General features: G+C 40.4%; 1 protein-coding gene across 1 annotated transcript in view; it reads right to left on the bottom strand.

Annotated features, from left to right (window-relative positions):
• Positions 1 to 877: 877 nt before the first annotated feature.
• Positions 878 to 17073, bottom strand: part of SLC27A6 (solute carrier family 27 member 6) — a 54161-nt gene continuing 37965 nt past the window's right edge. Inside the window, exons 6-10 of the mRNA XM_040970506.1 lie at positions 11051 to 11141; positions 8415 to 8613; positions 7715 to 7812; positions 6369 to 6499; positions 878 to 2752 (exon numbers count right to left, since the gene is read on the bottom strand). Coding sequence (XP_040826440.1) covers positions 2576 to 2752; positions 6369 to 6499; positions 7715 to 7812; positions 8415 to 8613; positions 11051 to 11141 — 696 coding nt within the window. The 3' untranslated portion in view covers positions 878 to 2575. The remainder of the gene's footprint in view (positions 2753 to 6368; positions 6500 to 7714; positions 7813 to 8414; positions 8614 to 11050; positions 11142 to 17073) is intronic.

Raw genomic sequence — 17073 nt, 5'->3', positions numbered from 1 at the left:
GGGGTTGGTGGGTGATTCATTGATTTGCCTTTAGAGTGATTTCCAGCTGCAAAAAAGCTTGCTGCTTTATTCTCCACTCATCCTCCACTGCTTCTTCAGTAATCTGATCTCGTGTTCTTTCTCTTTTCACTAATTCCTCACAATGCTTTACCTGCTGAGGATACGCTTTCTGCCTTCTCCCATGATGTAAGTCAGTTGCTTGCTTGGTACCATTCAATCTTTGACTGCAACACATTTGGTAGGAGTTCACAATCATGGTTCAAATGCCTACGTTTTTTAAAAAGCTAAAAAATAGCAGGAACATATCAAAGTACTTACAGTACCTAAGGAACACTGCAAACGAAAAATACATCAATACATAAAAGCCAAATAAATTCTACTGGAGAAAGGCAAAGAACAGTCAAAACGCTACCGTGAGAATTAAATGTCCATTCATTCAGCACTTTTTAAAGGGAATCAATCCATTCTCACATGGTAGAACTTGGATCTGCTTAGAATTCTTTATACTGTTTTAAAGCTTGCTCTTAAAATGTCTGAGTTTTGCAAAGTCAGTTACATTTCTCATTTTTAAATCTAAAGTCTGATCATTTATTTCTATGCTGTACGTGGTTACCCTTTACATTTAAAAGGTTTTAACTTTAGAACACATATTCTCCAAACAGTGACAAAAATCCTGCCTACAAGATGAGTTCAAACCCAACAAAGTTCTTTGGCTCATGGCAGACAAAAGGCAGAAGACAAGCTTTCCTGACAGTTGAGCAGCCCAGCCTCACCAGCCCTCAGTCAAGGTGACTTTGTGTTGTTTTAAGACAACACTGAAATTCACATTCTCAGAAAGAAAACAAGTTTCCCAACTCACAGTTCTGGAGGTACGCAGTCCAAGATCTGGTGATGCCATCCGACTGGCCTCTGGCGAGGGCCTCCTTGATGCATCCAACATGCCAGAGCAGCAAGAGCGGGAGCAGCTTCATGCGGAAGAGGGCAGACATGTGGGGGTGACCTGATAAGAATTCATGCTCAGGAGAACTATCTGAGGAGGCCAGCACTGTGGTGTAGCAGGCTGTCTCCACCTGCAGCGCTGATTTCATACAGGCATTGGGTTTGGATTCCAGCTGTTTTATTTCTGGTCCTGCAGAGAAGCTCATGTATGACCTCCATGTCTGTTCTTCTTGCTGTATCTCCACCTTTCAAATAAAATAGATTAGTGGGGGAAAAAAGCTTTTAAAAAGCAAAGATCTGAGGCACCAAAAGAACTACATTTAGCCCTCCCAAGGGCAGGACTTGCACTGACAACCTACCATGCAGCCCCACCCCTAAAGGTTCTACCATACAACATTGCCACCCAGGGACCAAGATTGTAGCATACGAACTGCTGGAGCATCCATGCTCCTCGCAGGACATCTCACCTTACTCAGAGAGTCATTTTTGTGGCTCTAGCTTAAAGGAAACACTGGGGTCCGCTGCTTTCTGCTTGACCCAGTTTAATTCTGCTCAGCACACAGTCCCAGTGATAACCTCCCAAATGCCTCCTCCTAAACTTGTTCAAACATACAGACTTTTCTCTCTGCAACCTTAGTGATCACACCACGGCGATATTCAAGTCCACCTGCCCGTGTCTATTAGTGATTCCTACAGTTCTGCTTAGCTTTTTAGTTTGATCCCAGTTATGTGATTCCTTCCAGTATTTCCTGACGCTTTGGGCTTAGCAGCTTCCTGCTCTTATTTCTTATGTTCCCATGTCTTCTGCAATCCTGTTGCAAGTCTAAGATAAAGAAGATATGAGTGCATGGAGTCAGTCAGCTCCCTTTGGCCGGAACCTTACAACTAAAAACAACATAATAAAAACTCAAAAGACACAGTAAGCAAACATGGTTTTATTTATTTATATTGCATAACAAATAAAAATAAAATATTTGCGTATGTTTTTATTACTTATTCAAAAGTAGAAACATTACACAATAGAAAGTACTTTTTAGGTGATTATCTAAATTGTTAATGTCTTATTTATTATTCCAAATCTTAAGACAAATATTATCAAACATTGAATTCCCCAGATAAAATAGTCAACTAGCACATATATTAATCAAAACAAATTAAATTCTTATAGCGTTAAAGAAATTCCCTTCCATATTAAGGAAACACAGCAGAGGATTAATGTTTGTTCCCTTTCCCGATTTGATACTAAAGAATCACAAAAGTAACCATGATCACATTCATGCTCACAACCTCCGATGCTTCAACTTCACTTCCCAATGATATTCAGTGGAAACCATTCATGGAATTTTGAGCTTTGATATATTTCTGGGCTTATGATATGCCTAAGAAACTCTTTATTGGTGTTGGATAATAGCAGAAGATCGCAGCACCCTGTCAGCCCATGAACTACCAGGGAAAACGATTCTGCAACAAATGTGCTATGTTTTAAGCAGATAGGCTTGTCGGATTGGGTGTATTCAATTCAACTTTAACTTACGACATTTGGTTTATGAAAATGCAACCCCATCAGAAGTTGAGTAGCATCCATGCTCTTCTCTCTTCAATGGAGAGCACATGGCATCCCCAAATAGGCAAATTCTTATAGTCTTATTTCTCCTAGTAATACTTGATCATAAAGTTCTTTAGTCAAAGGAATGTAAGACTTTTTCAAGTTATCCATAAAGTAAAGTGGATCAGAAATTTTCAATGGGTCAAATCCTTCTTCCACCAATTGAAACTTCAGTAGTTTAAATGTCCCTGTTGTTTCCATTTTTTCCTATAAAACAATTATAAGGATGAGTGGAAATGTTTAATATTAACATACAAACATAGTATGTTATACCACGGACTAGTGAGTTTGTCTGCTACTGGTAACTTCAAGGAAATAGCAAATGAACAATGGAACATTTAAACTCTAAGACTGATTTACCTGCAAACTTTATGAACTGAGCCAGTATGTCAAAATTATGAATATCATGTAAGCATGTTTAAAACAGGCAGCACAACCTGTTGAATACTAAAGGTTCTCGCACGGAAGGCCCTAAGCCCGAGTCATCAAACCTGGGGCAGCTCAGGGAATTTCCAGGACCCACACAGGCTAGCTTCAGTTTTCAAAAAAATCCAATGATACCTACTGCTCACCTTAGAAGTCTTCCGAAAGCTCGGGGAACTGACATCTCATAGAAAAGCAATGTGTGGATTTAAAAATTTTGCTCAGCAAAATAAATAAATCTTCTAATCTCATTTGTAGGACCTTTCTGGAGTAGCCTCATAGTTGAAGAGAATTCACAGTTCTCAACAGTAGTTTGTGTTACAGCCCATGAAACAATGGCACTAGGTTTACAAGTCCCTTCGTAAGTAACTGGAGTTATTTGAAAACTAAATGAAAGAGTTTGTGTTTTGATTTATTTGCATCATTTTTCACATGAATGCTAATTGATCATCCTAAATACTTAATAGGCTAGTGGATAAATGAATAGATATTTTGTCATGAAAAAAATTTACTAGAACACCTAGGTTGCCACAAATCCAAAAAGTTTAAGAATCTTTGCCTCAGGAGTTTGAAAGGAGATCAGGTTCTCTTTCTTTTTGGATGGCTCATATGGAAACACAACCTTGCCTGCAGGAGACAACATGTTGGGACCCACCTTTAGCTGTTTCTGTTCATCCTTGGGGCTAATTCGAGACTCTGTTCCATGCTAAGCCACCCTTGATCACTCCCCTTCCCTCTCCTGGCTCCCTGGCCCAACACTTTCCTCCTATAACTACAAATCAATGGAGCCATGTGGATGCTTTTCCAGAGAATGAGAGAAGCTCATTGCATTTATAAGATGCAGAATTCTCCCTTATAAACAATTAACATTATATAAAGTGTAATTTCCTTAGGTCAGGTCATCTCCTTTGAAACACTTTAATAAGTGGTTTTATAAGCTCTTATCTAATTACCATATTTTAATTAACCTTATTCTTACTAATTTACGGAGAGGATGAAAAGGCTTAACACCATTACACTTTGAAAAATATGTTCAGATACAATGTTTGTGGATCTTTGGCTACTTCCTAAGAATAAATTACAGAAACAGAAATTACTGAGCTGAAATACATGCAATCCTCTGAGTCATGTTGCATCACATGACTGCTTTGTACAAAGATGAAAACCGCCTGTACTTCCCTGGAGGAACAAGAAGATTAGTTTTATCTCAGACACTGAGGATGACCACATTTGAACATCACTGATAAAGGGCCTGGCACGATTGCTCAGTGGCTAAATCCTTATCTTGCACACCCAGGATCCAGTGGGCGCTGCTTCAAGCCACAGCTGCTCCACCTCCCAGGCAGCTCCCTGCTTGTGGCCTGGGAAAGCAGTGGAGGATGACCTAAGTCCTTGGGACCCTGTACCCATGTGGGAGATCCAGATGAAGTTCCTGGTTCCTGGCTTTGGATCAGCTCATCTCCAGCCTTTGTGGTCATTTGGGGAACATGGAAGATGGAAGATCTTTCTCTCTCACTCTCCTTCTCTGGTTAAATCAGCCTTTCTGATAAACAAATCTTTCCAAAAAAATCTTTGATAAAGAGTTGGCAAAAGAACCCTTCATAATTACTTGTGCTAGACTGATTTTTAATCAGAGATATTTTGACTGCTTTATCTGAAACAAATAACTTCTATCTTTACACATTTTTATCAGATCATGTATTTTCATAACTTATTTGTTAAACAGACATTTTGACCTGTAAGTGTCAGCCTTTGGGCTAATTAAAGCAAATACTGTAGTAACCATAACTAATAGTGGTTAATAATCCTAAAATACTTTCTGTACTTGTGAAAGACTGATCTAATATTTTATGCAAATATGCCTGCTTTTCAACTTAAGCTGCTTTAGGTGAGAAAATTAAAAACATTTTACATTCTTTCAACATTCTACTTCATCAAAATATATTTCCTATGAGGTGAGATGGCAAGGGAAATGCGGACACTGGGTAAGGTTAGAGAAAGATAACTTGTGGGACCCTGAACTTGCTCAGGTCTTTCCTGTGGTCCAAGAGGCATGAAGGTACATGGGAGATCAGGGCGTACAAACACATACATACATATTAACGTCAGCAAAACAGGAGCGATTTCAATCAGGCGCATTACATCAATACCCTGGATGTAATAGCTTTATAAATTTTAAGTTTAGGGAAGCTAGATAAATATCCCTGGGATCTCTCTTATAGAACAATGACATGTGAATCAACAACTACTTCAATAAAAACTCATTTAAAATCTGTTCTTTTAAATCTGTGACTTTAGTATTTCTGAGTATTATTAGAAAAATAATACGAAACAATGTAAAAGCTCTTAAAAATAAAAATATGCAAATTCAATATGCATTTTAAAGTTGTGATGATATGGCTGATAGATCAGTGATCGATTAAGATGGCCAGCAAATACTTGACAGATGAATATGACACCATGTGTTCCTCAGTCAGTGATAACAAGTAAATTTAGAAAATGTGCGATTTAGATGATAGGAGATGGAAACTGCAAACTTTGTGGAAATTACATTTGGGACGCAAATTCAGACAAACCAGTGTTTGAATATGTGAGTATGTAATTGTATACAGTAGCTGAGGACATTTTCCTTTGACCACATTTTACATGAGTCACCTTACAAGAGAATCCCTTGTCCCAAAACATTTGAGTTCAGTACTGAGCCAAAAGATGGCAGGCAGTGAGAGGCTGGACAGAGCGATGGCAGAATTGCTTCAAGTCAATGGCCGGCAGGCTCTGCAGACATCTTGACGTCTGCCTGGGGGACCTAACTCTAGCATCCTGCAGACATCTTGAACTCTAAAGACCAAACTCCAAAGACGTGCACAAGATACATGCAAAGTGAAGTCCTGGCATGCTCCATCCTCAGGGTCACCAGGACTGTCACTGTTCCATGAGGTCCTGAGTGCAGCGAAAAGAAGCCATTTCCACACACACACACACACACACACACATACACACACAAGCACACAAACATGCACATGCACACACATACACACACAGACACAGATACATACAAGCTCACACAGACTCACATACAACACAGGCATGCACACACAAACACACATACACACACAGAGACACACAGACACATATACAAGCACACAGAGACATAAGAACATACACACACACATATACACACAGTACAGCCTAGCGTTTCACCAGGCTTCCTCCCACAGTCTCAGCTTTCAGCTATGACAACCAACTGACATCAACTCAACATCACCAAGCTTGTAACTCTCCTGGACTTTTTCTAATACAACTTAAAAATACATATTACAGATATCATATTATTCTGCCATAAAAGCCCCTCATGATTTCCAGGTCTTAAAATTTTATGGTAACTGAATAGTAAAATTACCTGAATTCTTAAAAACCGTGGGTAAGCATAAGCCGGCAGAGAAGTCACAACTTGTTCATAAACTTTTTCCAAATCTAAAGATTTATGCGGTTTTAAAATAATAGAAGCCATTCCTGCTTTTCCTTCATAGCCTGAAAAAATTTTGAAGCAGAATCAGTTTAACAATGTCAAGATGAATTTTTAAGAATTATCCTGCTAATTACTGACTACAAATGCAATGCGTGGTAACAATATACCAAGAGTATGCATGAGACTGCGTCTTCCTCTGAGCCTGATATTTAATGCCTAAAGGCAATTCGACAGCAAGGAAAGACAGGCCATCCCTGATTGTCTACACTACAGAATTAAAGAGTCAGAATGAAAAGCACCATAAATCACCCACAGTTTGCACTCTACCACCTCTAACACAATTCTTAAGAAGGAGAAGGTGGGAGTGAGGGAGGGTAAGTTGGGAAGGACCACTATTCTGTTAAAAATTTTGTTTATGAAATACATGGATCTTGCTTCCTTTCATTAAAAAAAAGAAAAACAAGACAAAAAACATGTGAAAATAAGCATAGCTCAGCAGACATCTAAGCTCTAAACGTGAATGCGACAAAGGTACATTTTTGGCGAAGACACGAGAAGCTGGCATTCCCACTGTAAATCCCACAGACCGTCCACTGCAGATGAAGCTACCTTCCGATTTGCGATTTGCGCAGGGATCAGAGAGAGGGCCTGCAGCCTTTTACCAACACCCAGAGGCAACTGACTAAGTCAACACCTCTTCCCTGTGTCCCAAATACTCCCACCCTATGGTGCCCCTTGTCCTGTAAGCATTAGCTGGAAGATATTATATTTCCTGAAAAAAAAAATCTGGGACTGAAGTGATGGGTGGGTGTTAGAGAACTTCAACTTTCTTGCTTGCTGTGACAGTTTCCCCATCATCACAGGATTCCAAAATACGTATTTATGAAGTCAACGAAGCTTTGTAAATTCCAGACAGACCCACTCAGGTGAGTCAGCGTGCCTGAACATCTAAATGACCTGTTCCTGTGTATCTGTATTTTCTAACACGAATCATAAAAAGAGAGAGAAAAAAAAGACCACTGAAATCCTCCATCTATTTGTAATCAGTGAGTCACTGACCATGATTTAGAAGTTTTTCTTTAAAAACACAAATAGGTATTAAAATTTAGCAGTATTTCTGCTCTAATGTGATCAGAATGTTAGCTTGGTCAAGAAGAAGACAAGACATGTTAAGAAAAAAAAAAAAAAAAGAAAATGTTGAATCAGCAAAATCACTACAACATGAAAGAAAGACTGGCATATTCTGAGAAAGCCCCAGCTCCGACACAGGTGCGAACCTGGCACGGGCACACCGTAGACGTTGGTTTCTTGTATGAAATCCAGCATCCCAACCACATCCGCCACCTCTGTGGTGGCAACATTTTCTCCTTTCCACCTGCAACAAAGAGAAATTTCAGTTAGTCCTGTATTCGGAGAAGCAGGTAGGCAGTTTCAGTTGATTGCCTGCCGTTCAGCTCTGTGTGAGCACGCAGTAACCAGGACAGCCAGTTTTCCAAATAGTGTTTCTGTTTTCCAAATAATATTTCCAAACAGTATTCCATAGAAATGCCTTGTTGGTAATCAAACTGATTTCTTCTTAAAATGATTTAATTCACAGTTCATTGATTGCTTGCTTTCTAAATATGCTGGATCATAAATATATTGTAATAATGAGGGTTATAATTCTAATTTGTAAAGTAACCACTAAATGACAAAAATTCTATCTCTGGTGCTATGAATACAAGTAATTTAAAGGGAAGCTATGGGTGACGTTTAATATGCATACACTCTAATTTCTAGGTATTAACTCCTCTGACCCCAGAATCCTTATGAATGCATAATTTATTTAATTTCGATAAAATGAGCTTACAACATGCCACATATATTTACTCTTTGAAGCACCTACTGAACAGCTAGCACAGGTTCTTCCAGCATCACTGGCCAACTGCACAGGCCTGGCTCACACGCACAGGTGCTGCATCCCAAGACGCTTCCTACCTGAAGGTGTCTCCAATGCGGTCCCAGAAATACAGGAAATTCTCCTCATCTTGCACCATTAAGTCTCCTGTGTTAAAGTAAACATCTCCCTTCTTGAAAACATCAACAAGTAACTTGCTTTTTGTGTGCCTGGAAGACCCGACGTAGCCAAAGAAGGGATTCTTTGTATTCACTCGAGAGATGAGAAGCCCAGGCTCTCCTAGCAGAGAAAACAGCATTTTTGCAGGCATCTTAGCACAACTAGCGTCACATCCATCACATACATGTGTCTGATCACACTCACCCAGCACTGCTCACCTTAGCTCCCCCAACCTTTGTTCTATTCTATTTGACATCACACACTCTTGGTGCCTCCACCCAGCACATCATTCACAGGTTACAAGTACAAATCACTCTGAGAAAACCAAGACGATGTGCAATGTGATGTAAAGGAAGGATGTGTGGACATTTCCCTGACTTTCTGAGTCAACAGAACGATGGCTATTTTTTTTATTATAAAGGTACAAATCTAGAGATTATTGAAAGCTATGGAACTACCCTAACAATAACTTTAATGCAAAATGACAGCAGTATTTTCTGACTACTTGCTATGGGAATTTGCAACTGCCATCTTACTCTTCACAGAAGTACTCTGAGATTGATACTATGATCCCTGACTCCCCGAGCAAGGGACCCAGTCCCAGACAAGCGAGGCACTCGGCCAAGAGTTACAGAAGCACAAGCTGGAAAACCTTGATGGGAAGGAGATAAGACTTTGAAAAGATCTCCCATCTGCTAAAACATAACAGTGTCACATTTATTCATATTTGGAATAACTTTCTGATCTAGTTTATTAAAATTAAACAGGCTTCCCCCCGCCCCTACCACCCCATCTGCTAGGCGAAAGGCCAGTGAAGCCTAGAGGTAGCAGTCCCGGCCCAGAAGCCTTCACGCACCTGTTGATTGGCTTTGCCTGCTGTGAAGGGCTGGGGTAGCATTGTGGATAACTGGATGGGCTACAAGGCAATTCCCACCGGTCTTAAATTTCCCCCCCTCCAGAGACACTCCCCCTCTGTCCAGCTCCTTGTAATTCTCAATGCCATTGGTCACTTACCGCCAGCAGCACCGTCCCTCATCATCACCACCACAGCTGCACATACAGAGGGCTTTCAATGGACCATTCCTTGCTATGAGGGTCTGCATCCATGTCCCTTTCTAAATGTCACCAAAAACCCATAAGGGAGGCCCTGATAACATTCCCACTGTACGGTTACAGCAAACAAGGCAGAAAAAGTCATTTTCCCAGAGCCACTCATTAGTCTCACACAGGAGCTGATGTTTTATGATCAGCTCTACCTAACTCTTCTATCATTTGGTGTCAGCCACAGTCCTTATAATTTTGAAATTTTCCAAGACTATTCCATCAACCTTAAAATTTATGTTGATTTTCTTCCAGTTACAAAGTTAATGAAATGAGTAAAGGTGGTCACATCTTTTCTGAAAAAATTAATCACTGCTGATGCCTAAATAGGTCACAATGAATCCCTATCTTTCCTGTCTAGGTATAATTTCCATTGCTAAGGCACAATTCCTTAATGGAGAAAAGAACTGAGTAGCTCCTAGTCAAACCTCCACTAGCAAGGCAGCATTCTGGGGTCCACTGTTCAGGACACTCTGAGATTACACCTTTTCAATTCTGGGATTCAGCTCTGTGTTCACTCATGATTGTAGCTGCAACAGATAAGCACACTGGAAAGGCATGTGTAGTTTTTTACAACTTCTTTGACATTTGTTCTTATTTTGCACAATGTCCATAAACTTGAATTAAAGGTTTCCCTTGTGATAGATAATGCTCCTATTGTTTTTCCAGTCTCATGTTTGTAACCTTTACTTCTGGATTTGAAGAAGAGATGTAAGGTGTCATTCCTCAAAAGTAGTTTAAACATATTTTGAAGTAGTAAAATGTCATTCTGGCCTTATTTATTCCAAACCTCTAAACGATCTGCAAGTGCATATCACAACATTTTATTTTCTAGTCTGATTAAGTGCAGTGGGCACCTGCATTAATTGGGACACCTGCTAATATTACAATTTCTAACTTAAAATTGTAAGAAAGTCTGCTGGGAAATAAGGGGAGGTAGAAGAAGGGGAAACGGGCGACAAGCCACATAGCAGGTCCTCCACCAGCTTCACATACATCTAAGCTGGTCACTAAACTGTCAACGGTGACCTCACTTCATATCTATAAATTAAAATAGGACTCAGACAAGTCAATTAACCTTTCTGAAGCTGCACAGATTCTAAATGTTAGATCTTAGATTTAAACCTAAGCTGGCCTGACTTTCCAACATAGCTAGAATTAGAAATGAATTTATCTGTTTTTGCATTATAGTTTTGTGATATTGGGCGGCAGACATATGCTACTGGTACAAAATAGAGGTAGTAGATTAAGAAGAAGCATTGCCAACCTGTAAACATTTTCCAGGTTTCAGAGTTTACGGTGAGGTTGCTAACATCTAGTAACTAAACCATGTTGCATTAAAATACTGAATCAGTCATTACACACTAGAATTACTCATTCGTTCTTCTACAGATTCAGCCATAGTCACACAGAAGTTCAGAAACTTCGAGGAGACATCCTCAAATATGAATTATACCTTTTTTGACAGGAGTACACCAGTTCTGCTCATTTCTCATAGGTTCATCTTTCTGAAAATCATACTTTACCAAATCAAACGAGAAGAAAAGCTGCAAAAGCAAAATTAAACCAAAAAAACCATTTTAGTTATTTGTTCAAGGACATTGGCTCAAGAGACTGTATTCTCAATTATTCAAAGATAAATGAACGCATTAAAACAAGTAACTTTCGCTGCCTAAAAGCCAGTATTTGTGGTGAGACCTGAAGATACCCACAGATAGCATTCATTCCCTGGTAGCACTTCCCCTTACAAACAGCACAGCTGTTATCAGAAATGAGTCATATCTGGATACAAATTAATGCATGCATTCAGTTCTGTGCTGCGCTAACTACAGGTGAGAGAACCATTTTTGCAGGGTCCTAAAACATCATCTCAAATAGGAAGCTTAACAGAACCAAACTATAAATGATGCAATTTTGTTGTGAAATTCTCTTCTTGCAGCCTCTAGCAAAACTAGCAAATCCCTGCAGACACTGTTCTGGCTTCACCCCGGACCCTTCATCTTCAGATCAGGGAAAGAACATCCAGGGCTTTAGAGTACTATGTGGTGTGAGATGAGCCATTTATGGGAAAGTCTATATCATTTGGGGAACAAAGATAATTAGATGTTTCCTCTCATCCTCAAATGTCCCTAGTTATCCTGCTCCGGCAGTGTTCACATGATGATGAAATGTAGCCGTAGAGATCATGGAATTCTGGTGCTGGGAGAGAATGCTGATTGCTCCAGTCCATCTCCTCGCTTGATACCTAAGAAATCTGAAGTTTTATTGCTCAATTAGATAAGTAATTTTTGAAACCAAATTAGAATGTAGTAAACTAACATGAAGGTATTAAAATGAGATGCAAAAAAAAAAATAAGCAGAGTGAGTGAGCAGATTAGGAGAGAGGGGCAGAGAAAAACGAACAACCACAGAACAAAAAGGGCAAAGTGAATGCCAGTGAGAGAAAGGTAATCATTTATTATCAAAGACTAGACACAAATACCTCTAGTACTTAACCTTAGAGAATCACAGTTCATTATCTGAATCCAAAGATAAAACAGGGCAGCTGGCAGTGACTGGGCATTTACAAATGCCAGCCCCTGTGCTATAAGAGAGCAAGGCCTCATCAGCAGACCCTATGAGGAAGAAGATAATACACTCTGTTTGAAGAGTAGGCGCCATCAAACAGGAAGTGATACAAATACGAGTTTATTCTGGACATAAAATGCCTTCATTAAAATGCAAGCTTGCATCTTGTGGCTCTTTGCCTGTAAGCAGGATACAGCACGTTGGCTGGTCGCCTAGCCAGTGGTGGGAAGACTGCAGAAGATCCGGAACTGCCTTTATCGTTATGGCCACACAAGGACACAGCTCGGTCCATGAAGCCGTTCCTTTCTCTCCCATTTCAACACTCTTTATGTTTTGGAAAACTTGCCAGGCAACTGTGGTGTCAGCTTTAGGGTTCTTTTAGATTAATTTGGCAACCATGTGTGAGAGTATGATTTCTTCCTTACAGAACCACAGTTCAGTCTGTTATCAGCTGTAGGGGACTTGTCCAGAAAGTGGTAATTCAAATGAATTTAAGCACATCAAAATATTTTCTAAGGTAGCTAGAAGAATTTGTTTTTCTTCCTGCCTTCACAAAGTCCCCCATGAGATGACAAAAATAGCTGCATTATAATTTAAGGGGTTGGTGCTGTAACTCAGCTGGCTAATCTTCTCCCTTCAAGTGCCAACATCCCATTTGTGTGAGCTTCCTGCTTGTGGCCTGGGAAAGCAGTGGCCCAAATCTTGGGACCCTGCACCCGCATCCACTCCCAGCTTCTGGCTCTGGATCTGCTCAGCTTTGGCCACTGTGGCCATCTGGGGAGTGAACCAGTGGACAAATCTCTCTCTCTCTCTCCTTCTCTCTGTAAATCTGCCTTTCCAATAAAAATCAATAACATTTTTTAAGAATAATACAATTTAAAAATGGATGCCATTCTTGAAATTTCCCTAAATGTACAGTTGGTATATACAGATATTTATGTGTTTGTGAACAAGAACTTGTCCAGAACACAGCCACCAGAATCCCACTCCCCTCGTGCCCCAGCACTGTGTAGCTGCACCCATGTACACTGGTCCTGAGAGTTTCTTTACACACAAGTGCTTTGGCACACTTAGCTTCACAGATGTACAGGATGGAGAAGAAACCCAAAAATCATCTAAGTGTCTAATATTAAGCAGATTTTTGGAGCCTAGGAAGAAGTAACCAAAATCCCAATGTCCAGTCGTACTAGAGATTGCACTAGAGCTGAGTATCAGTCTCTGTGTGCCAAGCAATTTAACCCTCACCTTTGGCACCTGGGAGGGACTCTCTAATACCTTCTGTGTCCTTCTAACTCTGGGGCTGAGAATGGGGTCACCCAGGCACTCTGACATGATGTAGAGTAGGGGTTCAGGACCACCCAGCTTGAGCTCTCCAAAGGACAGGAGATGGAGGTCGGTCACGTGGCAGCCACCTAGACTGAAGGCTCCACGGGCCTCCCAGTTGGCCACACTCCACACACTGCCTCACGCAGACACCAGAAGCCTCCTGCTGTTCGGACTCTGCAAAACAGGGCAGCTGCTTCCTGCCCTTGTGCTTCTTCCCATTATGGATTGTCACATGTTTCATTTCATGTGCTTTGAACACAGATATGACTTTAAATGTTAGGAGTCCTTCTGGTGAGTTACAAGTTAGGGAGGCTTTGGGTGAACTGTTCCCTGCCTCTGCAATCAGCTAACATTCCTTGCTCAAGAAAGATAATTTACTTCTAACACTGTTAAAAAAAAAAAAGCCTCTGAGGCTAATAATGAGTGCCTAAAATGATCACCCTATTAAGTACATTTTTAATCTTTAGATTGTGTGTATATGCATTCAGTACAATGACTGATAAGAGAACAATGACTTCTCTCTCCTGCCTCCTGTCCGCTAGTGCTACAAGTCTTCATGGACTGTTAGGATTTTAATCTCTTTCCACATATAAGCATAATTCAAGCCTTCTCACTGCAGGGGGCTCATTTCTCAGTCCTGTTTTATCTTATTGTTGATAGGCAGTGGCATTTAGTAAATATTATCAACAAAATTGGCCTTTTGGTAACTCTGAGGGCATTATGTATCGTGATTTCTAAGATCTTCAAATACCAGTGAAGACTTACAGCTCGAAGAACTAATCCATCAGCAGTAAAATTCTCAGGCAGTGATGTTCCCTTCCTTTCCTTCTGGCACTTTCTGAGAGGTTGCTTTTGTTTTGAGAGGTGTCAGAGCTCACCTTCATCCGAGGCTCCCTGGGAGCAGCCCAGGATCTCCTCACCACATGCTGAGAGCTCTTTGGCTTGGGTTTCTTACAGAAATCTCATCAGGAGATAGATGTATTACTGATGATTTTATCATGCCATATTTCCCCTCTGGACATAGTGTGTGCTTTTGCTAAAGACCTAAGTCTTTTCTTTGTAATTTTCATGTATTATGAGTGAAACAATCCGTTTCCGTTTGATCTTGTCTGCAGGAACAGCAATTACACACATGGAAGACCACTCTTTGTTTCCAAACCCTCCCCTTTTTCTTTGTGTTCTTTGTTCTGTCCACTGTGCTGTGTGACTGCTTAGCCCCATCATCCCCACCTCCCTGTTCTAACTCCTTTAATGTGTGTTCATGTTCACTGCCAACAATGTTTCATTTTTTTTGCTGTTTCCGCTCTGAGCTGGCCAGGCTGACTTTTCCTCTTCTGTTGTTGACTCAGGTTCCTCCCAATCCTTCCCTTCCTTTGAGCTCTTACACTTAAAAGGGAATGTTGTCATTTTTCCAGCCTCTGAGAAGTTGCTTTTCTAAACATATCTTCCTCCTGGCTTACTGTTTTGAGTGCAGGCATATTTTTCTCAGCCTTCTTGTATAGAGATTCACTGCTCCCTTTTCTGCAAGCTTTCCATCCTTTAGGGTTTCACGTTTCTCTATTAGGAATTATCTTCCCCTGTTGAAAATACTAGCCAAGAGAAGGGTGTCCGTAACCTTTACATGGGTTTGTCTCTCAAACATCTTGTCACCAGTTTTTACTTTATTTGCATGAGAGTATCGATGGGACCTTATGTTTTCATTTACATTCATTTTTTTAAAAAACCCATATTAATTTAAAAGTCCGAGTTATAGAGACAGAGAAAGAACGATCTTGTCCCAGATGGCCACAACCGCCAGGCCAAAGCCAGCAGCCTCTTCCAGGTCTCCTGGGAGGGTGGCAAAGCACAAACACTTGAACCATTTGCCAGTGTTTTTCCTTTGCCAGGAGAAGCACAGAAGCTGGGTCACACACTCCTATCTGTATGGGATGCCGACATTGCAGGAGGCAGCTTTATCTGCTATGCCACCTCACCAGTGTGCCAGCTGCATGCATTTAAATGACAGTATCACAAAAAAAAAAAGACAACAAGACTGCTGTAGCCTTGTTCCCTCATTTACAGTGTTCTCTCTCCTCCTGGGGGGCGAATTCCCCTCAAACGCAGAGAGTACGAGCCTGCATTCATTTCAGGCTTTGAGAGATGCACTTACAAAATAAATGCCCCCCCTTACTTGTGGCATGATATTTTTTCCAGATTTTTTTTTTCTGACAACCTGCTATGTTATCAAACGATGTGTGACTGCATCGATGGCTGAGGGAACAGAATTCATATGGTATTACATATTATTCTTTTCCTGACAGGAAACCAAAATATATTGGAAAATCAGAAGTTTTCACAATAAACTAGAGATGAGCCTTAGTTCCTGCATTACTGCCATTTTTACAGGCTGGCAGGGGAATTAAAAACATCAGAAAATTATAATGAAGGCAGGCCAGCTATGTAAAACACAAATCATCTCTTGGTGGATGGTTACACTGGAATGACTCAGCGTCACAAAGGAAGCTTCATAATACCACGTCTGCAACGGGACTGGTACAATGAAAATGAGAGAATTATCTGCCAGAAATGGAGAGCCCAGTCAGATCTGCACTTACTTTCCCTGAAAGACTTTTGTTCAGAATTACAGGAGCGTTTGGGAAATGTCAACCAGGCTTTCAAAATCCCCAAGAATGCATTGTAAAAATAGCTGCACCTTCATTAGGTTTAGAATGTAAACCAGCTTTCGGGAGGCAGCCTGGCCAAAGAGGTGAACCACTGCAGACAAGAAACACCTGTTTCAACTCCTTCCGGGTACTGAAAACCACCAGTGAGGTCCAGATGGGCCAATGTTTTGCTGTTGCTGTTACTTCCGGGTGTTATCTGCCGTAGCAAAGTTCATTTAGATAAATATTATTCTAAAAAGTAAAGTAGCTAGAGATGCAAGGAACACAGACATATTACTGTCTGTGCGATGGCACTCCTGGAGGTCTTTTAAAGACACTTGCAGAAATGGGCAGATTAGGGAGTTCTGGAAAACTCCATGGCAACATCACAGAACAGAGGCACTCTCAGGATACAGGTGAGATGCCCTGTGGAACACCAATTCCTTTCTCAAGTGGTCACCTTACTCCTTCATTGCTCACATCACCTTAAGACATAAGGATCAGTTGGGAAATGGTTTACACTTTCTCTAATTTCTAGATACTTTTCTAAGACTGGAGTTATCTGCTCTTTAATAAGTGTACTTCACAAGGAAACAATCTGGGACTGAGCTGAGATTTCTAGGTATAAATTCATTTCATTTTCTGTGGTATGATAATTCTTGAGATAATTCTGTGGTATTTCTAATTCTACAAATTTGTAAGATCCATTTAATAATTTCATATTTGTAGCAAGAGCGCATTCAACCTGGCCTTCAGCTGCTCTGCTTGTGGCTAAAGTGTCTACAGCATCGTCCCCCTTTCCATTCCTGATGAATATATCTTCTATCAATCAAAAATCGTTTAATTTTTTTTAAATTATACCTATACTTCTTGGATATTATTTGAATTTTTTTCATTCATAATTTGAACTTCCATTTTATATTATTTCCTTCTGTTTATTTAA

The sequence above is a fragment of the Ochotona curzoniae genome, unplaced genomic scaffold, assembly GCF_017591425.1.
Source record: "Ochotona curzoniae isolate NIBS_2020 unplaced genomic scaffold, NIBS_Ocur_1.0 contig_1, whole genome shotgun sequence".
Taxonomy (NCBI): Eukaryota; Metazoa; Chordata; class Mammalia; order Lagomorpha; family Ochotonidae; genus Ochotona; species Ochotona curzoniae.
Note: the sequence above shows the minus strand (reverse complement) of the source record. Positions and strands in the feature narration are given on the sequence as shown.